The following is a 26741-nucleotide window of genomic DNA, read 5'->3' on the forward strand; positions in this document are numbered from 1 at the left end:
TATTTATTTATTTATACATTATTGTATGCATTTCTCCCAACATTTATGTATTTATTTATTTATACTTTAGTCATTTTTTGTCCCTCATACAAAACTGCAGATTGGACGGAATCCCAACCAACTTCCGTTCCTTTATTAATGAACGGAGACAATATAGCACTTCTATATCTAACATTAAAGGTACACTATGTAGTTTTGGTAGAGAAATGTGAAAGTTGGAGAAGTGTACAGATTCTGTGGTATATGTTCATAACTCTAAACACAAACTGTCCTCAGAGGAAAATGTGCTCCCTGTAACACTGTTTGAAGATAAAATGCAATGCGAGAAGTTATGGTGGCAACAGTGAAACGGTAACTCTCTTGGTAGCTTGGGGCCCATTTTTTCTTTGAGTAAAGTTTGTGTATTCAGTTCAGAAACTAGAGCGTAGAATTCTCCAACTTTTAAATTCCACCAACAAAACTCCATAGTGCACCTTTAAGGGTAAAAAGGTGTGGTCAATGTAACTTTGTCTTTATATGTAATGTGAAAAACTGCAGAGTGAATCCATGAATGTCATGGGGTAAAGTTTGTTTTGTTTATGCAGAGCAAACAGGTTGAATTTTCTTTAGCTACACTAAAACAGATCCACTGCACAACATACAGACAACAAACAGATCTAATGCCTATTGTGTATTTTACAATATTATGTAAAATACACTTTACCATGTTTCTCTAACAGAAAAGTCCATCCTCTCCGTCTTTTGCCTGATCCACTTTTCAGAAAATGTGTGCTCAAACAGGCCGTTTGGAGATTTTCCCTTCATGACATCACAAAGGGCAGTGGCCCCTTCCCCAGGTGGGTGACACTCCCACAGATAGGTGTTTGTTCTGCCCTCTGAGTCTGCCTTCTCACCGAAACAATAGGACATGTTACAAGAAAGCCAGAGCCACCCCGAGGCCTTCCAGAGAGGGGGCGTGGTCAGACACAGTTCATTTACATTTAAAGGTACGGACACAGAAACAGAAAGTCTGTTCTGAGCAGGGCTGAAAAAGAGGGGTTTATAGACATGATCAAATACAGGATCAGAGTGGATTTAGAACAAGAAACTTCACACAAATGTTTTGAGGAGCTCTGAGAATTATTTAAACTTGTTGAGAAGGAGGAGAATATGTGACCTTTAAATTCCAATTTTATTTTATTGGAATATAAATATTTTTAGCTTCAAATTCTCAGAAACATCCCAACACCATTGAAATAATTTGATCTGAAAGGTTACTTGGAACATCACAAGTGTATCGTAATATAATAATAAATCATGTAAATAAAGGATATTTCTAATAACAGTAAAATGTGCAGTTTCATTGTATATCACTATTATATATATTTGTCTTTATACTCCTTTTTAAAGCTAAAGTTTTAGGATCAAATGCCTTTTGCTTTAGTATAACCCGATATCTTTTGGTAAGCTACGCAAAAAAAGAAAAACGTAACTGTTCAATGATGCTGAATTAAAATAAATAAAACTTTAGACATATTTTCAGCATGTAGGTGGAGCAGAATTCACTTAATGATCACAAACTATAGTGACGGATGAATAGTGCAATTTTATGATAAATACAATCACATCTCCAAAAAACAAATGTTATAACAAAGGAATGAATCATTTCATATCTTTAGAAAGAAAAAAAAAAAGCAGATACAGCAAGGTGCGTAGAGCACAGGTGCCCTAGCAAGTGTTATTACATACGACCCAACGTTACAGAGAAAGGTAGACTGGAAGATACTAGGGGTCGACCGATTATCCGCCCGGTCGGGGTGGGGGGCGATATTCTGCATTTGGCCGATTATCTGTTTCAGCGTTGTATTTTAGGGAGGTCTGCTTTCACTCACCACTCTGTCTGACCTATTGTCCCACCCACAACACGATCTGATTGGCTAGATGTCACACGAGTAAGAACCAATCGACACTGAAGCTTGGGCAACACTGATATGCACAGAAACGAGAGCAGGCTGGAGCAGGAGGAGAGTCTCCGGTTGAGCATTTAAACTAAATCTCATGCTGGAGTTTGTAACTTTAAAAATTCTAAATTTTTACGGAAAGATTTAAGTTTTTATTGTGAATGCTTATCGGTTCTAAATATCAGTCTCATGAAATGCTAATAATCGCTATCAGTATCGGCTCTGAAAATCAAACATCAGTCGACACATAATGCTCACTAACCAACATGACGATGGATTGTATGTCGTACTTAAGGCTTCATTATCGCTGCCAAGAAAACCTCTTCACCGTTTTTTTTTTTTTTTAAATTGTCTTTGGGTTTGAAGGATTCATAATTTGGGAGAAATACTTCTTCTCATGGTGCCAGTTTTTACACCCGTGTGTCCAGGATGTTCAGACTCTTTTGACGGAGACTGTGAATGCATATCAGTTCCAAATATATCGGTAATCCATCTCGTGACTAATAATCGGGATCGGCCTTGAAAGACTAATATCAGTCGACCCCTAGAAAAAACAGTCAAAATACTTCAGCACACAGTATTTTAATATATCCATTGTTAATTTCCTCAATAATCATTTCCCTCGTAACATGTTTTTTTTTTTGTCCCTTTGGAAAGTTATGAGCATACCGTGATGAAAAAGGTTTTCAGTGAGGCAGTGAGCACCTCTGCAGTCGACGTACCGTCCAGTGACCCCCTCTACACTTTGTAAATTAGTCCGCTTAGACTTCAATTTATATTTCATATCTCGTAATTCATCTTTTAACATTGCTAGACAATTGATTAATTTACAATCATACAAAAGGAAAAAAGGAAGTATACTCATATATTAAACTCTGAAAACAACAATCATGACACAGCCATAAAAACCAGAACGACGTCTGATTCAGGGGGAAGTCCTATCGTGTCAGTACAGTCATGTACCAAATGTAACAGAAAGGAACACATCTGCTGTTAGAGGAAGTCATATTTCTGCTTCCTTCTCCGTCAGTAAAGTCTCGATCATCTCATGTGCAGTGTCAGTTTAAGAGAGCAACAAGTATTTTACAAATAAACCATTCTTCAGTACACACATTTACATTATTACAGCTCAAATCTTGCACACACCCCAAGCAGAAATATGCCCATTCAAACCAACGCAGTCCTTTACAGTATGCTAAATATCGCTTTAAGGCTTTTTCTTTTCTTTCTTTTTTTGCTTCAAACGATGGCAGGCCGTGCTGCGCTGACCCCCTCCACACATAACTGAGAACAATGGTTTTAGGGTTGATATGGTAACAACAGATCTAAGAAACACTGCATTTCAACAAAGAGGCCGTACAATAAACATAAACGGACAGCTGTTGCAGGACTTTTAACTTCATGGAAAAGAAGTGAAGTGTCATCATCGACTGCTTGGAAACCGCGTGGAGGTGTAATCATGTAAGTTCAAAACACAGACGAGCAGCTTCACTCATTCACAGGCACAACAACGTGGAGGAACAGTTCATCGCCAGTCTGTGAACACGTATCAGACTTCACTTTTTTGCAAACAATGTCAGTCAAGTAGCATCGAATCCACTGGTATTATACTCGGAGGACTAAATACCTTTCTGTGAGTAAAACTGACCCGGTAGATGAAGCTGAATCACTATTTGTATCTATGACGACCGAAGTGAAGGTGGGGGAATCCTTTTGGGGAGGCTGTCAGACAAGTTTTAATCCCTTAAATCTAAAATAAATAAATGTGTAAATGGCACAACAAAAGTATAAAACATAAGAAAGAAAGAATAAAGCTATGGTGTACAAAGTATTACTCTGCAGAAGCACGTCTGTGCCGATGGGAGGATGCCAAATGTTGGCAGCAATTGGTAAGAAACGAGAAAGGATATAAGGGGCTTAAAAGTGCCGTCGTGGATAAAACTCCACTCTCCCTCAATTGGCCTGAGAAAAAAAGTTCTTCTGTTATGATTGCTGTTGTTCAGCGTCATTGTGGTTTTCCACCGCCGTGTTATTGAGCGGCGTCGATGATTTGGCGATGTCGTTTTCGACCCCCAGTTGAGCCAGTCCCTCCTCCGTGTCTGTCCATGAGCTCATGGACTCGTGAACCGTCACTGTGTGTTCCTCCATCTGCCTCTGGAGACTGTCCATCTCCTCCCTGAGAATCAATTACAAAACATTACACGTTATGAAGATTTGGAGAGCCGCACAGCGCGACACATTAAACAGCTTCATGTTGACTTTTTTTTTTGGATCATGCTTACTTGAGCTGCCGTAGACAGTTGTGCAGGTTGTTGAGGGGCTCCTTGTTGACAGACGTTGAAGGTTTCAGCAGCTCATCCAGCAGTGAGGCAGGCACTGGGCAGTCTGGGATCTTAACTGGCGTCACTGGGGTGGATGGGTTTCCCTCACTCTTCAGCTCCATTCGCTGCTGCTACAACAAAAACAAAAAAAACAGCATCAGGTTCAAGTTACTTTATTTGTACTAGATTTGTTTGCAGCCAGCAAAATCGACATCCATCATGACACACAGATTACAAGACAAATGCAACAATGAACACATAAGAGAGAAGGAGATCTAAACCAACTCAAGAATGTAACTAAAAAAAGATAGGGAGTGATAGAAGCACTCAAGGTTCCACCAATCAGGGCTTAGGTGAGAGAAATATCCACCGATAAGATCAATTAAAGACACAAGTAAATAATCTCTCCAGGCAGGCTACAAATACGTTTTGGCCATAAATTAACAAATAAAGTGTTTGTGCAAACATGGCTACAGCTTGTTCCGTGCAGTGATAGCAGCAGGAACAAAGCTGTTGTCAGCTTGTTTGTACCGCTCTGTTCTGCACCTAGGGACTAAAAGCCTGCGTCCAGAGGGGAGAAGCTGAAAAGCACTATACAGAGGGAATCATTTCATCAATCACAGTATCAGACGACTGGACCATTTTACAATCCGATTTAAGGAGTTTTTCTCTTTTAAAGATGTTTGACTGAACCATGACACCAAAGAAAAAGACAGGAGTGATTCAATGAAAGCACGATAGGGATTCATTTAGGGCGCACTCACACTAGGCAAAGTTGTCCTGTACGGTGTTGAAGCACGATTGTCCCCCCTCCCCATTCCCCCACTGGCCTGCACTCACACTGCTCCAGGACTAACCGGGCCTGAGCACGGTTACCTCTTGTACATAACATCATAACACAACACATGCATGACTTTATGTGATCATGAAGCGTGCTTAGTTTACAAGACACAACACAGAGAACATGACAGCTACTTTACTGACTTTGTGTCTTTATTTTGAGTCATGTTAGTCAGATACAGACAGAACACTCTGGGGTTTCTCCATAATGAAGGCTGTCCATGTTTTGTACCCATGCTTGTGCATGAACTGTACCGTGCCGAAGCACACCTCTTCAAAGTGTACCAGGGCCAAGAAAGTGTACCGTGCTTTAGCACAGATCGGAGCACTCACGCTGGTCAAACAGACTGGACTTTAGGGGTGAAGCGTGCTAAGGCAAGGTATGGATAATCTAGTGTGAGTGAGCCTTTAGTCACGTATCTCCGGCAGGAACTTCCTGCTTGAAATGTATTTCCAAGATTGGGGGCAAAGATTGTCAGCTTTGTAAGCTTTAGTAAAATAAATAGGTGGTTACATCCTGGATGTGTAAAACAGAGCAAGTTATTCATTAAAAAAAACGGACATACAATATTTTATAAACCTTTAATTTTGTACTGTTATATTTTTTGAGTATTTGAAAGCCTTCATGCAAAGATAAGTAAGTAGAGATTCAACAGTATAAAGCTACAGATTAAAGGCCAATACATAAGTACTGCTTTAAAGGTCACATATTCTCCTCCTCTTCAACCAGTTTAAATAAGTCTCAGAGCTCCTCAAAACATGTGTGTGAAGTTTCTTGTTCTAAATCCACTCTGCCCTATTGTTTACGGGCAGAACAAACACCTAGCTGTGGGAGGGGTTACTGCCCTTTGTGATGTCATGAAGGGAAAATCTCCAAACAGCCTGTTTGAGCACACATTTTCTGAAAAGTGGAGCAGGCAGAAGACGGAGAGGATGGACTTTACTCATCATTGGGGGGTTTGTAGACGGACTAGGGACTTACAGTAGTAGAAAAACATGGTGAAGTGTATTTTGTAGAATATCTGACCTTCAAATTACTGAAGGTTAAATGTTAAGTGCTGTTGCTTGAAAGCTGTCTAAAAAGCCGTAGAAACACAAAAAGAAAGGACAGCTCGTAAGAGAGAAGAGAAATCCTTACCTTCCTTAAGCGGCTCTGTTTCAGGTCCTGTTTGAGTTGCTGGTTCTGCAGCAGAACTGTCTTCATGCTGTTCCTCAGCTCACCCACTTTAGCCTGCAGCATGAACTTGTCCTTCCTGGTGCCGCTCAGCTCCTCCTGCACCGACTCCAGCTCCACCTTTATGTTCTGACACAGAGAGGGACCTTTGTTTACATTACAAACATAAACCATCATTTATCTTACAGAAAAGAGCAGGGAGAATTATTCATAAAGCAACAATATGTAGTATTCAGGTTTGGGGCACTTGATCTCCGACCGATGGTCTCTGATGCAACTGCACTAAAGTAAGTCACACAGTGCTGTTGCCTCCCCCTCAGAGACAGCGTGTGTTTGTTGACAAACAGAGGGCGTTGTGAGAAGAAGTTGATTAATTGAATCAATTTTTTATCTTAATTTAAAGTCCCGACTGAAATCACTACTTTTAATTAACAACTGAAAATATAACAAATATCCGCATTATTATAAAACCTTTCCCCCTCTATTTAAATAATGATTTCACTATTTAAATGCGTCTTTATTGGTTTATTTTATATTCTGTATATTACTGTCTTTCATTTGTACTTTCCTGTATGTACTGTATGTTATTTAGTTATTTAATCTGCCTTTTACTTGATTTACATTGTGATATTGTTTTTTGTTTACCTGACTGTATATGCGCATTACTTTTCTTGAATAAAGCTAAAAAAAAAACTAAAATAAAAAAAAACAGGTGAATGCGGCCGGTTCGAGAAACGTAAATGACGTCACTTCCATACTGAATGAATCAGACGAAGGAGGCACAAATATCTGCCTACTGTGTGTGCATACTAAATAGTAGGTACTAACCGACTGCCGACTGACAGATTGAGTATGTACTTGGCAATTCGGATACGGCCCGGGGTTGGGAGCAGGCCGGTCGGTGCGGACAATGTCTGGAAATTGGTCTAGTAGCTGGAGAGGTGTCAGATCACTTCCTGAGCACTGTGCAGGTACCCTTGAATAATGTACCAAACCCCCCCCCCCCCCCCCCCCCCCCCCAACAAGCTCAGGAGCGCTCCCTGTTGGCAGCCCCCTCACTCTGACATCTCTCCATTACTGCATGTCCATAGGATCCTGTTTGTGCATGTGTGTGTTGCATGTTGAACAACAACAGTGTCAAATTGAAACTCCTCTCTTGGGATTAATAAAGTATATCTTCTTCTTCTTCCTCTTTTTCTCAAGTGAACACTTGCCTGCAGAGCTCTCTGTAGGTTGTCGAGTTCTCTGTGTTGACACTGCTCCATCATCTCCAGCTGCTGCTTTTGAGCCTCGATCTCCCTCTGTCTCTGCTCCACCTCCCACTTCAGATCCTCCACCTGAACGCACAGTCAGCGTTAGAAATCAGTGTCACTAAAGTCTCAGTCAAACTAAATCTAAAACGTACTGAAGAGAAGAGGAATGCAACATGAAAACAAACAAACCCTAACCCAATAATAAAATAGATCATGATCAGAAGAATATATTACAATAAACATAGGCTAAAAATAAAATCACATATTCAAACTGACCAGATCATCTTTATTATATCTTAAGGATAATCTCCTTATCAGGACATTAAAGAAGGTCGACATTCTACATATCTACGTATAGCCCTCGTTCTTTACCTCTTGGTTAGTGAGAGGCTGCTTGGCGAGTTCCTCATCCAGCTGTTTCTGGAGGATCTGGAGCTGTAAACGGGCCTCAGCCAGCTCCTCCTGGAACCGTGACACCTCCTGAGCGTGCTGCTCATCCTGAGCCCTGCACAGTATGACATAATCAGACATGAAGGGGAGGTAACATCTACAACTAGCGTGTGTTATTAATATGAAAAAAGCGTCCTTCAGTCAGGGACATGCACATACTGTAGTTTGTGAGATTCATTCTGCAGAGCTTTGACCAGGTCCTCTTTGGCCTGCAGGTCCTTTTTGATCTCTGACAGCTCCAGCATGGCTGCCCGGTAGTGCCGTCTGTTGTGGGCTGCTTCAGCCTTTGCTGCTGCCACCTAGAGGACACATCACATGATCACAACATTAGAGAACCTAAGACAGTGGAAGCGGCTGAACCCACTGCACGATAGATGTATGTTGTAATCCTGCTCGTCACTCCTATAGAGAACAAACCATATAACGTATTTTTGTAGGCCAACCCAGAAGTACCGTCACCATGGGGTCTAACGAGAATTCGCCCTATGGGAATTTTTAATTGAATTTTGGATCATTTCAGAAAATAAGCTCTGTGGCTAACACGTGTTTCTGAAGCGTAGGCGTTTTGTTCAGCAGGATAATCTTCACAGATGAACACCATTTTTATGATGTTTGAAGCGTTAATGCGGCCGACAGAAGTAAAAAGCTAACGTTATGCTACAAGCTAACTACACCACGGTCGGATGATTGTGACGTCACTAGCGTTATGCTTCAGACGATCTCTGATAAACTAATCCACGTAGCTTAATAAACTGTTTACTAACATAATATTCACCTTAACCTAAAGATTAAACCTACAGGAGACATCTCCGACTAGTGAGAATTCCCGACCTCTGTGTCCGGCGTGATGACGTTTAATGTCCCCGACAACCACTGTAGTCACATTTAGCCGCTTGTTAGCAACCGCCTTTTTAAAGACGCGTAAAAACTTCAAAATTCACAAGTGGGGGTGTTACCTAACGTAGTTTATGTGGTCTAACAAAACACCAACATCTCTTCAGCTTATGTTAACCACAGACCTTATTTCAGGCATCTAACCACAAACCCATTCAAAATCCACATTGACTTTTAGACGTTAGACCCCATGGCGCTCAAATGCTAATTTACTTCCTGGTTTTAGGACTCATTCCTGTGGCGCTCTATAGGCTTTGTAATGTGCCCTTTACAAAGCAAGTTGTCTCAAAATGACTATTCAAATCTATATTTGACTGACAGAGTGTGGAATCATTTGAACGGCAAATGGAAATGATGAGAGCCTTGCACACGTTGATGTACAGCTGAGAGTCCTACCTGTTCCCTTAGGTCCTTCACTTTGGTTTTCTCCTTTTCCAACGCTAGCTGCAGCGTTTGTACCACCTGCTTCATCTGCTGGTCCTCCTCCTCTTTGCGCTTCAGAACAGCTTGAACCTGAACAAAACAAAAGATTCAATCTTTGCCTTCAGGAGTCACTACACGTTATAAGTATACACAGAAACTATCAACATCTCTTTTCTCACCTGTAAGTTGAGCTGGACAAGATCTGCCTCTCTCTTAGCTAAGGCCGTCTCCAAAATGTTGGAATGCTCCCGCAGTGTATTGTGGGATTGTGCCAATCCTGCCAATTTCCCCTTTTCGTGTTCCAGCTCCAGTGTGAGCTTCTTGTTGGCGTCCTCTAATTTTCGAATCCGCTTCTTGAAGCAGCGGGCCTCCTGAAGCTGTGAAATCAACTCGTGTCATCAATACAGAACAGCGTCCATGAATGCACTAATCGAATGACTCCAGGCCATAATTGTTCACCTCGTCTTCGAGCTCCATAACCTTCTCCTGATACTCCTCCAGCTCTGTGGAGGTGAGGGTGATCACCTCCTGCAGCTCCTTCTCCAGCATGCTTTTGCTTTTGGTCACAACCTGCAGCTCGACTTGCAGGACCTTTATCTTCTCCTGGAGGAGAAAATAAAGCAAATCAACTTCAACATGTCTCCATCCCTTTACAGCAGAGTTTTCAAGATTATTCACAATAACAAGATATTTTAAAATGTCGTCTTATGTTTGTCTTAACAACAGCCAAAAGTACATGTCTTGAATTTATTCAGTGCAAAACAACAAGTATCCGTGTTATAGATGATGCATCTCTACGGTCTTGGGCTTACAAATAATTGTAGCCAGATCCGCTGCTCCCCACTGGTCCGATAATTTTCTGGCTAATTGATATTTTCGTCGTACGACTGCACACACACAGAAAGTGAGAGCAGAGCCACGAGCCCATTCCCAAACAGCAGGACTATTCTTTTCAGATTGTGCCTGTACACACTGGCAGACAGCATCTGACATCACCAAGGCAACAGCAGCCATACCTGTTTAATTTGTCTTTCCCCTCTTGTAAATGTGCAATACCTCACTTTGTCACTTTTCTAACAATGCTTTTGTTTATGCCAATTAACTGACTTTTTTTGCCAAACTTTATGATCGCTCTCTGGTGTACGTTTCTTTGGACAAAAGCGTCTTCTAAACAAATTGTAGAACTGTTGTTTCTGAAACAACAGAAGCTGTTGTTTCTGATAAACCTTGGCTTGTCTATACAGTACCTGTAAGACCTGGCTGTTCCCCCCATCGGACACCTGGGCCTTGAGTTTGACGAGCTCTGCCTCGGCCGTCTCCTTGTCACTCAGAGCCTCTTGCAGCCTCCTGCTCAGGATACCGACAGCGTTTTCATAGGCTTTGTGTTTGGCCTTCATCTCCTTCTGAGCGCTGGTCAGATCTGTCCCCAGCCGCTTCACACGCACCTTCTGCTCCGAGATGGCCCTGTGTGACGCATCAGAGACACTCTGTTGTTTTTCTGACAGCACACAACATGCATACACATGAAACATAGATCCAGATATATATATATATATATATATATATATATATACACTTAACAGACTTTAAAATCTAATTTAAAAGCAAACAAACCAAACTAAACTAGGTGAAACGGTTTGGAAGGACTTTGAAAACAACCCGCAGTGACTCACATATCGACGTGGAGAAAAGGAATGATATAATCAGTGCGTTCTACTTGTGTTTATAAATAGCACTCGACAACAGAGATGTTCATTGCAGTCCAAATCATTAATGTGGGAATCATTCAAGCTACCCAGATCTCCATGCAGCACATGACTTACTTTTTGGCTTCCCCCTCCAACTGCTCCACCTGTTTCCTCAGGCCTTCGTTCTCCTCCGTCACTGCTGCCAGCTGGCTCTGGTCAAACTGTAGAGACTGAAACAGGGGATATTTTTTAAAGTACTAAGCGCCATGAATTTAATCAGAAACATATCAGAAAGGTATCATGATTACCTGGATCTGGGTTTCTAGCTGGTCCCTTTCTTCCTGGATTGTTTGCAGATGTGTCTCCATGTTGCTCATCTGCTCCTGGACTCGCAGCACCTCCTTCTGCAGTCGGGCCTGTTCCAGCTCGGCCTCCTTCTTCTCCCCCTGAGCGCCCAGCAGCTCCTGCTTCAGGTCCTTCACCTCCGCCAGAAGACGCTTTTTGGTGGACTTCAGCTCAGAGATCAACTGGTCTTTAGAGCTGGCGTCGCGGCGGTATGCTTCCACCATCACCTGGAAATGTAACAAATGTGCGTCTTCATGAGGAAGTGATATTTCTCCTCTTTGGAGGAAAGTGAGTCGTCTCGCTCCTTTATGTTTTTTTCTTACAAAGTACTTTACAAAATGGCTGCACCAGTATTTTAATCCCACACCGTGTCATCTCTATGTCGGAGTTAAGGCCATTGCACACTGAGTCGTTTTTATTCTTTCATCAGAGATTGAAGCATGTTAAAAAAGAAATTCAATCTCATATTTTGTTGGTCATATTTTGACACTGACTCCAAAACATTTCAATTAACTATGGTTTTTCACTTCCATCCCTGTGTGTGTGTGTGTGTGTGTGTGTGTGTGTGTGTGTGTGTGTGTGTGTGTGTGTGTGTGTCTGTGTGTAGTGTCACTACCTTTGTGGAAATTGGTGGGATTCTTTTTTTTGTGTGTGGTTTAAGTATAGAGAGTAGCGTATGAAACGTGACCACTAAAAACCTGAAATACACCTAGAAGAGATCGGTGTGCAAACGCCTTTAGATACAATTCACGTTTCAGTTAGAAAGTGAAAAAGATGACCCGATGGCACATTCACACCCCACATCAAAATGTCAGAAATAACCACGTGTAACCGCTTTGTGCATGTTAAGCTGCAGGGAGGGCCAAAAGCAGGCGACGCTAGCACTGCTAACGTTTGCCACTTCAACTTCAAATAACTTAATTTACGTGTTAGAAACTTCAGTTGTGTAAAAGAGCGTCAGTGCGCACACAGCTCAGATTAAACAAAAGCACACACATACAAGTGGCTGTATTAAAAGCATGATAAATAGGTTATAAATAATTGTTATGAGCGGTCAAAAGTGTGGTGTTAAAACATAGAGCAGCCATTTCTGAGCCTGATGGATGTGGGCACAAAGCTTGACGTGGCTCTCTTAGTCCTGAAGGTGAGAGATCTGTAGCTGTGGCCTGAGGGGAGAAGGTTGTACACACGGTCGGTACCGTGAAACTGTGAATGGCTCATTAAATCATGTTTGCCAATTTAAAATAAACTCTGCTGTTTTCTTGACTTCAGACTAGTCAATCAGTCTGAAGGAACGCAGTCGACCTATGAACATCCCTAGACGAAAAGCGACTTTTTGAATCATTGAGTAAGTGTGAACGCTTATCATCCTTTTCATGCTATTTTCTTTCTTCACCTTTGGACAATCAAAACTGAACCTCAATCTCATTGAGTTCATGTAAATGCAGAAAAATGCCAATTGTTTTGTTTCTTATTTACCACCAGAGGGACAGTATGGTTTTTCATGGGTTGCTGAGAGCAGCCTCGCTTTCAATTGAAGGACAGAGATAAACGCTATTGAGTGAGTCTGAAGGCTCCACAAAGTCTTGAAAGACATAGAAAACAATTCACAAACTGTCATTCTGTCAATAGACTCCGCCCTCTTTATGACAGCCTGTCGATGTGAAACGAGCAGCATCCATCACTGATAAATCCTCTGAGGCGTGTCAACAAGCACACAGCCATCTGGCTCCACAATACGTGTCCCCGTGTCACCCTCAGATAAACTCAGCTGGCAAATTCCTGACAAGGGTTTTAAAAATGTACATATTGACTTCTACAGTGAAGCTTCTCCCTCGCTGCTCCCAACTGATCTCACAGTAAAAAACAAAGGCTCACCTTTTGTTGTTGGAACTGCTCCTTCAGTTTCTGAGCTTGTTTCTTCAGGGAACTATTTTCCTGTTTGAGAGTTTCAATCTGCAACAGATAAAGAGATTTACATTAATCATTATCACATGGTGTGTGTGTGCGTGTGTGTGTGTGGGGGGGGGTCTAACACCAAAAGAAAAAAATGATACACCATCGCTGTTTACATACATGCACTAATGAAAATTTCCAGAGAATGTCAGGAGGACTTCCCCTGAAATTCTCCAGATCAGGATGTTCACAATTGGGGGGGGGACGCTGTGGACATGACGTAAAAAGGATGAAGTTGAAATGGTGGGCGATACATTGCTGGGGACCGATCCGATCTTATATCGGTATCGGGTCTGATACTGAAGTGATGTCAGAGGCTCTGCCAACGTTTGGTTAGCCTCTCTCACAACTTTATAGACTAAAGGATCGATTGAGTGATCCTAGAAATTGTAGGCACACTAATTCATATAAAAATGATAGCTGTTTTCACCGCAAGTATCCATAGAAGTAGATGGACATATTTCAATGTCAAAGAGAAATGTGTATGAGTGTGTGTGTGTGTGCATGACTGGTTGATTTGTATTTTACTCTTGCCATCACCTGTCCAGTGACAACAGATGGAAATGAGCTAGTTATCTAAATCTGGTACAAAGCATCTCTTCTCTTCTGAGAGTTTCTTTTGTACACTGTCCCTGATTCAAATAAACTAATAGCCTAAAACTAAAAGTAAGGGCGGTGTCTGTTTGTTGTGAAGTAACTGGTAAGAGTTTGATTACCTTTGCTTTCATTTTCTCATGCTAGTGCCCTTTTGTCTCTGGTGGTCTAACCTCTTCACCTCCCACCTGTCTCATACCTGATTGGCTTTGACCTGGACTTCCTGTCTGAGCTGATCCAAGACATCTGAAGCTATCAGAACATCCTCTCCGAGCCGTTCAGCGTTTTCGTCAAGTTGGCTCTTGTCGGCCCTGGCTGCCTGCAGTGCCACCTCCAACACGATCTTCTCATTCTGGAGGAACTGGATGTTGTCGTCCTTGGCACTGCTGTCCGTCTGCAGCTCTGCTAGCTGGGCCTCGAGTTCCAGGTAACGAGCCTCCAGCTGGTTGATGGACTGCTCTTTGGTCTGCAGGTTCTCCTGAGTGGTGGTCAGCTGGCGCATCAGCTCCAGGTGCTCCTTCTGAAGTGACTGCAGCTGCAAGTCCTTCTGGGAAAGGGTCAACCTCACCTGAGAGGGATGGAGCGTGAAAACCAGTTTAGAGCAGAAAACAACAAAGACTGAAAACATACAAACATTACATTTGTAACTACCTGCTCTAGTTCCCTTTCAAGGGTGCTGGCTGTGTTGGCCATTTTAATTAAGCGATCTCGCTCTTCCTCGAATTCGTCCAGTTTGAGCTGCAGGTCATCCTCCACCATGGACTTTGCATCCTGGATCTGCTTGTAAGCTGCTTCCTGTGTCAGCATGTCGGCCTAGGTCACAAACAGAACATGACTTTAAAAAAAGAAACAGATGCACAACAATACAAGATTCTATCTATGATCATTTAGAAAAGCCTGCTTAATGTGAGGTCCTCTAAATGGTAAATGGACTTGAGCTTGCTTTGTTCTTTTCTCCTCTTCTGCAGGTCACATCTACACATTCCCACACTGATGGTAGAGGCTGCGATGTAAAGAGTCCATCAGTATTAACTCATACGTTCATACGCATTCATACACCACTGATGAAGCAGCAGGAGCAACTGGGGGTTCAATGTCTTGCCCAAGGAAACATCGACATGTGGCTGCAGGAGCTGGGAATCAACTCTACCACTGAGCCACAGCCGCCCCTTTACTGACTTGTACCCGGTGTTGGCATATTGACAATGAGAGGCTGGTGAGTGTACCTCGATGCTCTGCAGCTGGACAGCGATTCGTTCTTTGTCTTTGATGGAGCGGTGTTGTGTCTCATTGAGCTGGTGGGACAGAGTCACATTTTCCAGCTTCAAATGTTCAAGGACACCGATCTGAGTCATCTGTCCAGCCTGTAGAGAGAAAAACAAAACAACAAAAAAATGTCAATTCAAAAATGATGACTAACATATGTGAAGCCTCGATGAACCGCATCGATCACCCATTACCTGCATGTTTGCCATTTCACTTTGCAGTCGCACCCTCGCCTCCTGGGCCAGTGCTAGCTGCTGCTGGTACCACAGTCTGACCTGCTGCAGTGAGTCGATTTCAGCCTGAGAGGTCTTCAACCGGCTCTGCAGGGTGCTGCGCTCCAGCTGGACCTGCTGAAGCTGACCATGAAGACCCCCCATCTGCAGACGCAACTCCTGAACTGCAGAGGTGAAAGTCAAAACATCAGATTTAGTCATGAGTGTGGACAAGAAAACAACATGGAGTCAGGGCGTATTCGTTGGTTCCATCCCTTACCTGCAGTGTCTCTGGACGTTACAGTGTTTTGCATCTCCTCCACCTTCCCCATCAGCCTGTTGTATTGGTCTTCAGCCACCTTTAGGTCGTTGCTAACAGAAGCCAGACTGGCGTTCTTGCTCTCCAGGCTTCCCTGGAGCTCCACCATGGCCTTCTCTAGCTGGCTGCAGGTCTTGCGCAGGGTGCCAACCTCCGTATTGAGGATGCTCTGCTTCTCCTGGCTGACCTGAGCCTCCTCCTTCTTAGCCTGCAGCTGAGCGTTCACTGTAGCCAGCTGGGCCTGCAGCTCCGTCTTCTCCTTAAGAGCCTGGGGGACAGATCATTGTTGTAAGAACTTGAGCCCAGTTACTCTGGGTGTTTCCAACGAGGTGTCTCCCAGCGAAGCTAATTGCCATTAAGCTTAAAGTAATCTTTCTTTGATGCTATAAATCCCAACCTGACATTTATTAGAAGCACTAACAGGAAACACTGTACACATCATATACATATTTAAATATATGAGTAAATAGTGAAGAACACAGTATGTGATACAAATACAACACTAGTCCTGCACAGTGTCCCTTCTTTGTCCTTTTGGTGAAACAAGCCTCATTGCTAGTACACAACAATCATTTCTTTAATGTTCTTCTGAGACACGTCCCTGTGCCGTCCAAGTGTACGGCTTTCCTACCGCCACATACTGTTACAAATACACCAGCCTAGTTTTTCAACTGGGTTGCTGGTAATGCATCTAAATACTTAACGCGTATAAGACGCTCTTTTGACACCATTTTTATTATCTAGAAAGTTGGCTGCGTCCAATACACCGTTGCAACCACGAGTGCAGCCTTCACCATCACATGCAACATGACGCAACTAAAAATGCAATCCCATTCATTGTGTGTTGCAAGCTGTGCTGGGAAACAAAGCAAACAAAGGTTTTATATATGTAAATATATGAGTTTATACTGTGAGTTTACTTAGTGCTGAATGAGACATGAGACAACGTAGTTTCTACACCAAGCAAGAGATGAGCTGAGGTCCACTTCTGGAGAAACGGCGCTCGTGCATGTAAGTGAGGGGCGTGGCTTTTAACTTTTTAAGAGAGCACAAGAGGGGAAGGAGGTGGGGTGTAGACGGAGCACTGAGGGAATGCTACTTTCAAAATCATCTTCTATTCTCTGTCAGGTATCATAAGATATTAGGTCATAAGAAAGATTAATGTTCAACAGGTGAGGGTGTAAGATGAGATACAATAAACCTTTATTGAATCCACAACAGGGAAATTTAGTCTGTAGTCAGTGGACCTACTACATAGATCATCTCCTGCAAAAGGATGTGTTTGGATGACTGGAAACAGAAATCATGATTACAAGGGGTCATCATGTAATCTTACCTGATTGGCCTCTGATGACAAAGACTCCAACTGACCCTCAAGTCTCATCTTCTCTTTCAACACCTGCAGCATTTCATCATGGCCCATCACTGAACTCTCCAGAGAGACACTGAAAACATACAAAATAAGCATTTTTTCGTTAATACATCGGCTTAAATTCTACATGAACACAGTCTCTAGAGTGATCTAGGCCGGTCTTTCTACTGACCTGCTGGAGAAACTGTCTCTGCGACTCCGAGGCTCTGCAGTCCCCTCTCTCTCCTGCTCCAGCTCCAGCAGGTGCTGCTCTTCACTGGCTGCCTGCAGCACCTCCTGCAGGGAGGGGAACTGTCCCATAGCATCGGGAGCGATCTCCCTCCCCTCCACCGTGTAGGGTCCCCTCTGTCTTTCTACTGCGGCAGAGAGCAAACCATACGTCCCCCTGGTAGACACACTGCTGTAAGACGAGCTGTCACTGTCATTGCCATCGTTCCCTGGTCTTGTTCCCGATTCACTGCCATCAACTTCAGACACATTGTCCCCGGCCTGAAGCGAAGCGACCGGCTGCGCCTCGGTCTCACAGGTGCTGCCCTCTGACATCACACTGACCTCGGACAGAGTGGAGACCGAGCTCATGGTGGAATGGAGGGAGCTCATGGTGTTGTCTGCTGCTCTCACGCCCCCGCCTCCGACACTCCCACCATCGCTATCAGCAGACTTGTAGTCAGCCAACGAGTGGATCTTACTTGGGCGGGGTGACCTGGACTTTCTCTCCCTGGGTGGGGGAATTCCCAAACTTCCCAGTTTGGGACCTCGCGGGACACTGGTCCTAAGGAAGGAATACTCCGTGGTCATGGCAACAGTGTTGGCCCTGGGAAGACCCTCAGGATGCAGCATGAGCTCCGGATCCAAGGTGCTGAATGGCCTGTGTTTGGGGGTGCTGCGGTGAGACTAGAAACAGAAACAAAGAAATAAACTATGTTGCTGCCATCCTGACTCAACTCTCAAATACAAACATACAAATATAAGGCAAAATCTTCATGTACTGCTGAACATTTCTCCAAATCATGAAGGTCTATCCATTTTCAAAGGTTCATCTACTGGATCAAAAAGTTGCACATTCTTCCTTAAAAAAAAAAAACAACCTCCTACATTCTTTCACGTACCCTCTCCTTATGTCTCTGCACTCTGTACTGTTTGAGCTGCTCCTCCAGACGCCGCCGGGCCTCCAGGCGAATCTTCTCCTCATTCTCCATCTCCAGAGACGGCTTCTCGAAGGCTAAAAGTATTTAAAGACAAAGACGCATCAAATACCGGATATCGATATCGAGACTACAACAACTGTGAGCCTAATCCATTTATTTTCATTGGAAATATGTCCCCATGCTATGCACCAATACTTTCTATCTGGTCGTTTAGTTTTACTCTCATAAAAATCTACTCCATTAGCGATGCAGCAAGCATAGACGTGATTAAATTAAGACGTTCAGAAACAGCACATTAGACGAGTCATGTTCCATCGAATGATAAGCGAAGGTAAGATTTTAATGTGTTTTCACACGTGGGAGGTTCATTTCAAGACCACGGTGAAGCTTACTGGAGCCCTGTGCCCGATACCCCAAAACATAACATGCGAGAGATGTTAGTTCCAAAAAAACGCAGCCATTAGTCCAAACATTGCTCCAAGTGAACAACCCCCTCCAATATCTAATCAAGCAATCAGATGTGTGAGAGTTGCAGAGAAGCTCAAACGACTTCCATCTGTTCAAACAATGCACGCACAAGGAGGTTAAAAAAGGATAAGCACTGGGGCTGAAAAAACAAAACATCCCACAGAACAATGAGGTTACAATGCAGGCGGGGTAGAGGGGAAAGACACTCCACATTCGTAAATGCTTACACAGTTCAGTCTCCTGCATAGGCATACTGAGTCTGAGCGACTGCAATGAATCACCCGTGTGAACCGTGACCTCAGCACTAGCACCCTCAGACCTCTCTAGCATCATGGGTGGATAAGAAGCCACACCTGGGGGGTGCTCTTGGGTCTGGGAGTTGACAGGGGAGCTGGTGCTCTGAGGAAGGGCTGTTGGAGACAGGGACCCACAGATACGAGTTTTACCCCCGGCACCAAAGCCCTCTGCCGGTCCGTCCCCATTTGGCATCACATCTGAAGAACCGACGGGACCTGAAAGGGAAAAGGAGGGGGGTGGGGGTGGGGGTGGGTGGGTGGGGGGGGGGGGGGGGGGAGAGATGATGTCAGGAATGTGACGATCAGTCATGATAACGTCTTGAGAAGCAGGCTGCTGTGAAAGTCATCCCACTGGTCATGCTGGATCGGCAACTTTGTCAACATACAATGGCTTAAGTGAAAAATGATGCTGCAAATATTTATGGCACATGGCAGTAAGCTTCCCTTTATCTGCATTTCCTCTTACTATCAAGACGCACAATCGAGGCAAATTTAAAGCACCTAACATATTTTTCTTTTCTGTGCATCAGCTTCAACCTCAAGGTGAATTAAAGGCATATCTAAAAACACAATTTTCTGCCATTCAGACATTCAGTCTGTGCCATTTAGTCCGAGATCTTATCACTGGTTTGATACGGGAAGGGCCAAGATGGCAAAGGGAGGCGTTGCATATATCTGTGGAAAATTCATTATATAGCAACAGCTGCATCAAAGTCAGATTCCAGTTTTATAATTTAAACTTATGTTGCTTAAGCTTGTAAATCAAATCATATGACACTGTCCTGGGTGAGCAGAGAAATTTAGCTATGCTATAAAAATGTTTATGAATAATACATTCTGAATGTTTATGGTTCTACAGAAAAGGTAAAGATGGGGAGCACCGATAGCCTAGTGGTTATGTCATTCGCCCCATGTACAGAGGCTGTAGTCTTCGTCGCAGCATCTGGGTTCCAATCCGACCTCTGCCCTCAAATTACTTTTAAAAAAATGAACAAAAGAAAAAGGTAAGATGAACCTAAATCCAAGGATTGAAATACACTGTTTAACATAACAGATAATTGTTCTCCAAGAAAATGTGCAGACCTAAATTTTAAAACTGCTAACAATTGAACAAGAGTTAATTTAACACATCAACATGGACTCAAAGTAACATGGATGTCAAAGTAAGAAAAGTGGCTTTTGTGGCTACTAAGAGCCTTTCATGTTAAAGGAGCAATATGTAACTGCATTGGTAATTGTAACAAAATGGGTACTGCACTCCAAATGAAAACATAGAGAGCTGTCCCCCCGCCCTCCTCCTCTCTAGAGTCCATGCTCACACAGCTCACCATGTGGTGAACTGTGAAGCTTCAGTGTTTATCCAGCTCTGCATGGGTCTGTAAACCTTTCGGTGTTCTAACCTTTCTCAATTTTTCAAAAACATCTCCAATATTGATCCTAGTTTGAAGGATCATTACCGGTTTTGAGATCCCCGCACCCGAGGCCGCGTGGCCCCTCGGTGCTGGCGGCGGATATGTCAGAAAAACACATTTGTCTGTGTTTGTTTGTTTGAGCACGCTCGTGGAGCTTATTAGAAACATGCAGAGGCTTTTTAGGTCGGGTACAATCACTTCTATCTGAACCACTTCTCTTGACCGCTTCCATCGCTGCAACACCTGTTGGTTTGACCTGATAACTGCTCTCATATCTGGTAAACTGAGGGGCGTCCAAAACGGCAGTGTGGGAGTGTCTTAAAACTGTCTACCTTCTCTGGTCCAAACAAATCCAGAGCATTCAGGAGCAGAATCTAAAGTTAGAAGGAGGACATACTGGCTGCTGCATTGTTGTCAGAGAAGCCAGCACTTCAACATAGTATGTTTCCTTAATGATCATATAGTAAGATCACTTTATCATTTCAGTCAGCAAAGTAAATGTTGGAAATTTCTACATATAGCTTTAAAACTTCCTTTGTCGTTGCACATGTGTTTTCAGACAAAAGTAAATTATCTTATTGTAAATTGCTCAGTGCCTAATGCCTCCTGAAGCTGCTTCTCTTTAACCACTGAAGATTATCAGCACAGTGGCTGCATGATAATGACTAATTAGAATTCACCTCAGCTATTTAACGCGTTAGTTCAATGAGCCGTGTAACACGGAGCAGTGAGGCGCCTCGGGCCTTTTAGTAACCACTAAAACAGGTCAGGCATGGCAGGATACAAGTGTTAGATAAAAAGGATACCAGTACAATGCAGATCAGAGAGGAGAGACTGAAATCAGCCAATCGCAGCACAGGGACGGTCATGATGGAGCACATTACAGAAAATACTTTCTTGGCTGTAATAATAATAATAATAATAATATTAACTTTATTTATATAGCACCTTTAAAAACACAGGTTTACAAAAGGCTTTGACATACAAGCAAAATCAACATCAAAACAAACACCAAATTAACCAAGAGTTTCCCACACATAGACCACACCTGGACGGGCCGCGCAGGTATATTATTTGGCCGCTGAAATGTATTTACAGACCCTTTTTAGGTTCATCAATAAAAAAAACACTGCACGTACGACAGAGAAAAAGAGAGGGAGAGAAGTCAGCTGACATAAGTCCCTCCCGTTAATGCAACGATTATGATGCCACGTCTCATTGTAAAACTGGAGCTTCTTATGCCGTTGTTTTAATAGTTTTCTGCAGCTGCAGTGATCGTTTTGATGCGTGTCATATGCGCAAATCCCCTGATGTGATTACAAAATATGGAGATAAAAGCGCAGGAAATGTACTTGAGCGTCTCTAACATACTGATGGTGAATATTGTCAATACACAAAATTAATTTAACAAAGTTACAGAACGAGGCAAGGTGAGACAAGCTGCTGTGTGTAGGAGGAGGAAGGAGAGAGGAGCAGGTAGTGTGGTGTGTGTGTGTGTGTGTGTGTGTGTGTGTGTGTGTGTGTGTGTGTGTGTGTGTGTGTGTGTGTGTGTGTGTGTGTGTGTGTGTGTGTGTGTGTGTGTGTGTGTGTGTGTGTGTGTGGATAGGAGAATAAAAGGGAGACAGAGTTGAGATGACAGATTAGGGTAGCTTCTTCACAAGCTAGAAGTTAAACAATAAGGCAGAATTAATATGCAAACGTAATAATAAACATAACTTAAGCTAGTAATACAAAAAACAAGTTTCTATAGTGTAGCCCCACGAACTCCACCGCCCAGGTACAGCATAGTTCTATGAGAATCACTCGAACCACAACACCATAACAAGCCCAAGAACCCAACAGAAGAAGAACCCAAACAACAGCATATCCAACCAAACATCACAAGTACCACCATAGACCCAGGCAACAACAACAAACAAACAAAAAGTGAAAAAATAAGATCAAAAAGAGTCAAAGGCAGTAAAATAAAGAAACGCTGAATAAGTGACATTTAAAGTCACTTCCCCAGAGTGGCAATGATCTCTCATCCCAACTCACACAGAAAAATACTGAGAACAAAACGTCTGTGTTGAATAAATGATGTGATACTGTACACATAAAGGGAATGTGAAACATTACCTACCGATTACAAACCATGCAAACCCACTGCAGACTACACAAATATGTTTTTAAAACCTTGTAGTTTCTGCTTTCTAACAGGATCAGGGGTCTACTTTCTGCTTCCCTTTGTCAACGTTAATGTACACCCCAATGTCAGGAAACTGGTTATCGGGGAAGGACTCATCAGTAGGGCCGCACAATGTTGGGAATAAGTGGGATTAATAAAGGACATCTTCACTGTTTATTACGAAGCTCAAATTGCAACATCGATAAAATTGTGAGATACTGCGCAGCCCTAATCATCAGGAGATAAAACACTCCATCCATCCAACCCCTAACTCCTCCCTTGTGAGGGCGGAGGTTTCAGAGCTTTAGTACTCACCGTTGGGAATATCCCCGTTTGTGTTGGGTGCGTTCTCCAGCCCTCGTTGTTTCAGTAGCGTTTCCCCTTCAGCAGCATGGGCGTCTGCCTCTTTGGATTTTCTAGCATTATCGTCTTGATGGACTTTAGCCTCCATTTGAGTTGCTTCTGATCCATTAGTGTCCATCTCCATTTAAAAATCTGAACAGTTACAGTAAAAAAGAAACTCCTCACAAAGCCATCTTCGAGGGAGGCAGGCCAGTTGGGATCATGCCAGCGTCAGCAGCACTATAGAGAGAGAAAAAGAAGTTCATATTAAGGATAAATATTATTTACAAAGAAGAAACTGTTGCTCCTTAAAGAGTGGGCTGCTGTGGACGGTAATATTTACAGATTTAATCCAATATTGACGTAATTTATGTATCAGATATCAGACTGAGGACGCCGATCCAGAAAGATCACTGGGCACTTTAAACACTCAACCTGCACAGTCCCACAGACGTTCAGACCGAACTGTAAGAGGTGTCCACAAATCGTCTCCATGACAACGTTCAGACAAGGAACAGCTCCTTCTATATTGATCAAAAAATACAACTCTTAATATATAATTTGAAAACCTGACAGCTGTTGCTGCTTCTTTGTAATTTTTATGCATTTTTATTTTTTTTTGCTCTTTGAATATCTGCCAATTTTCCAAATGGTCCATGTGTGCTCGGTTCCATCAGCGCCACAGGTTTTGCTCCATTGGAAAGCACTTTCCCCGCCCCACTGGGTCCATTTCCACAGCGTGAGTGCAGCCATGAGCTGCAGCACTACAATGAAAACGAAGCTTTACTTCCTTACAGTTTGTCTCAGGTACGTCCGTTTAGATTTGGATGAGCTCCCTGGCGGCAGAAGTTAAAACGTTTTCCCTTAGATTTAAAATCTTTGATAGGATGTTTTTAAAGAAGCTGTCTGATATCTGTCTCTGAACCATTTACTAAAAGAGAAAGAAAAAAAAGTAAACTAAAGCAAAATAAAAAGTTGTAAAATATCCCAATCTATAATAATCTTGGTCAGAGGAGAACAAACTTGGTCGTTAAATACAGATTAACAATCACCTGAAACACATTCCTTTTTTAAACACAGATAACAGGATAGAATATCTCTAATTTGAACATCACGGGACAAAACTGACAGCTCCAATGTTCGTCTTTGTTTCTGCTCATTACGATCTGAAGAGAAGACATACACACCTTTAAAAGTAAGCCTGTTAGGTGTCACACTTTAACTTCATTACGACTTGGGGATTATCCGTGTCCTTGGGAAAGGAGAAGCTGCCATGTTTGTATTGAGAAAATAAACGCTGTGCATACAAACTGGGCAGATGTCGGATACATAACTCAGATGTCATTTCAAGAAGGGTCTCCCTCTGTGGTAAAGAGGATCCCAGCTCAATTTAATCCTGTTCAGCTCGGTTGTTTTTAAACAGGACATATTATCCCCTCCTCCACCTTTTCAAACAGTCCCCTGTAGTCTAAATGAAACATCTGTGCTGTGATTTGGTCAAAATATAACATGAATCAATTACCAGAGGAGGTTTGTGACCCTGTATAAACCAGCTCTCTCAGAACGCTCTGTTTTGGTGTGTGTGTCTCTTTAAATGTAATGACCCCCCCCCCGGAGTTTTGCCAGTAGACATCACTCCTTCGCTAGTGAGAATAAAAATGGTGAACCTGCTCAAAAGTTTCGTTCTAGGCTGGGGGTGGAGTCCATGGGTGGAGAGATCAGGGGAGGGGATTTTTTTTTTTACCAGAATCCCACTGTGACATCACAAGGAGAGCACATTAGAAACAGAGCATTTTCTGTGTTGTAAGACTTATGCAGACCACAAACAAAGGACTGGATGGGTTTATTTCACATTTTGTGGGTCAGTAGACACTCAGGTTACCCAAATATATGTTCAAAAACACTACAAGTGGATTTTTCATGATATGTCCCCTTTAACACTCCAAATTTAGCTCGGTTTAGCCCGGTCCAGCACAGATAAACCCTGACACCGGATCAGAAGACCTAACAGACACTCATGAATAAACTTTAATGTACATGTTTATTGGCTGGGTCGAGTTAAACTCTTCAGACTGATATGAAGGAGGGCAAACTTTAAGCTAGCTGTCTAAAACTAGCTCTCCATGCTAACGGAAGCTAGCGGATCTGTTTACGACCTGTCAGGCTATCCCGGCTAACCCGCTACCTCCAAACGCAGAGAAGTGAATTCTCACAGATCTCAAACTAAGAAACGAACTATTTACTTTCGCTGAAGCGCATTACAAACCCCGCGTTTAGTTTATACAATGACAGTTTCGGTAAATGTCACAAAGAGCAGTAAAGGCTCACCTCTCTGCGAGCTTCGCCTTTTCTCTACGTGGCTGTTTGGTGTCCGTCCGTTTTCTGTCCGACTGGAAACATCATCTTCTTCTTCTTCTTCTTTCGGTTTTTTGGCGGATCGCAAACAACTTAAAGGTGCATACCGCCACCTACTGTACAAGTATGTGTAACATCAAGTGATCTACCTATAGGCCTACTTTTAAATTCTGCCGGCCAAACTTGGCTGTATCCGAACTGCCAAGTACCTACTAAATCTGTCAGTAGGCAGTATGCAGTACGTACTATCCGTGCAGGATACTGTTTAGTACCTACTATTCAGTATGCACACACAGTAGGCAGATATTTGTTTCTACTTCTTCTGATTCATTCAGTAAGGAAGTGACGTCATTTACGTTACGCGAACCGGCCGCATTCACCCGTTTTTTTTTGTTTTTGTTTGTTTAGCTTTATTCAAGAAGAGTAATGCACATATACTGTCAGGTAAACAAAAAACAATATCACAATGTAAATCAAGTAAAAGGCAGATTAAATAACTAAATAACATTAGTTAGTATATAAATAGGAATATAAAGTAAAATAAACAAATAAAGACACATTTAAATAGTGAAATCATTATTTAAATAGAGGGGGAAAGGTTTTATAATAATGCAGATATTTGTTATATTTTCTGTTGTTAATCAAAAGTAGTGATTTCAGTCGGGACTTTAAATTAAGATTAAAAATTGATTAAATTAATCCATGCTCGTTTGTTTTGATTTGGTGGCTGACGTGAAGTGACGATTTACGTTTAATTTCGCACAGCATTGTGGGTGATAAAATACAATCGTATGTTCCCACCACCTATGCCAACATTTCCTGTTCACCTGTGACATGTAAACACTCAACCATACCACCTGACCAATTAACCCAAATGATCAGTTACCACCACCTAGTGTCCAAATTAAGTAAATAAATAAAAATACAGTATAAACCAAACCCATTGAAATACAATCCATAAATACACATGCACACTAAACTGGCTCATACAGAGAAGATGCAATTTAACATAGTTTCAATACAAAGCATGAAACTGATGTGCTACATAAAGAGTTTATTGCTAATTTCCAACTCGTGTCCCTAGTTGGGCCTTTGGGTAAAGAACATTCGATCACATAAAACCACATAACACTATATGAGGATAAATTAAAATACATGTACAACAATGAGACAATACAAATGCTATAAACCAGTTTAAAATACAAATTTATGTTATGATTTAAAAGTGGATACAGCTCTGGTTTGCTTTCAGCCAGCATTTCACTTTTTTTGTCGACGATTTTAAGTGTGAGATTCACTTTATTTCAGGTGGTGATGTTTGGTTTTATCCTTGTGGATTTTGTTAGACTTTGTTTGTGTATATAATTTTTGTCCTGAGTCAAGGAACTACACATCCCATAATCCATTCCGAATGAAATCATTTCTTCTTAAAAGTAACTTTTGTCATTGTTAAAGCGTTTATACTGTTAATGCAAGTGTTGTACTATCATGTAGTTTGTGCTGTGG

General features: G+C 42.4%; 1 protein-coding gene across 3 annotated transcripts; it reads right to left on the reverse strand.

The window, feature by feature from the left end:
- Positions 1 to 1565: 1565 nt before the first annotated feature.
- Positions 1566 to 25325, reverse strand: golga3 (golgin A3). 3 transcript variants are annotated; one of them, XM_065962857.1, is made up of 24 exons: positions 25209 to 25325; positions 22854 to 23120; positions 19017 to 19175; positions 18157 to 18269; positions 17220 to 17941; positions 17012 to 17120; positions 15637 to 15943; positions 15339 to 15541; positions 15105 to 15242; positions 14530 to 14691; positions 14078 to 14446; positions 13207 to 13284; positions 11292 to 11555; positions 11119 to 11213; positions 10543 to 10759; positions 9755 to 9898; positions 9475 to 9672; positions 9269 to 9385; positions 8138 to 8277; positions 7901 to 8033; positions 7490 to 7612; positions 6240 to 6404; positions 4223 to 4392; positions 1566 to 4116 (listed from the first exon to the last, which is right to left on the reverse strand). In XM_065962857.1, exons 2-24 carry the CDS (start codon positions 23023 to 23025, stop codon positions 3924 to 3926), a joined length of 4491 nt encoding a protein of 1496 aa, XP_065818929.1. In that variant the 5' UTR covers positions 23026 to 23120; positions 25209 to 25325; the 3' UTR covers positions 1566 to 3923. The 3 variants fall into 3 exon arrangements, with proteins under 3 accessions (XP_065818929.1, XP_065818923.1, XP_020510477.2); XM_065962851.1 differs by having other exon boundaries at positions 4223 to 4389; positions 18891 to 19175; XM_020654821.3 differs by having other exon boundaries at positions 18891 to 19175.
- Positions 25326 to 26741: the final 1416 nt, after the last annotated feature.

This window comes from Labrus bergylta, chromosome 2 (assembly GCF_963930695.1).
Source record: "Labrus bergylta chromosome 2, fLabBer1.1, whole genome shotgun sequence".
Taxonomy (NCBI): domain Eukaryota; kingdom Metazoa; phylum Chordata; class Actinopteri; order Labriformes; family Labridae; genus Labrus; species Labrus bergylta.

Coding starts and splice junctions, on each gene's coding strand:
- golga3 (XM_020654821.3), bottom strand. CDS start 23,025: ATGGAGATGGACACTAATGGATCAGAAGCAACTCAAATGGAGGCTAAA. Junction 14,692..15,104: donor TCCAGCTGCAGAGCATCGAG/GTACACTCACCA, acceptor TTTGTGACCTAG/GCCGACATGCTGACACAGGA. Junction 7,613..7,900: donor AGCCTCTCACTAACCAAGAG/GTAAAGAACGAG, acceptor CTGTGCGTTCAG/GTGGAGGATCTGAAGTGGGA.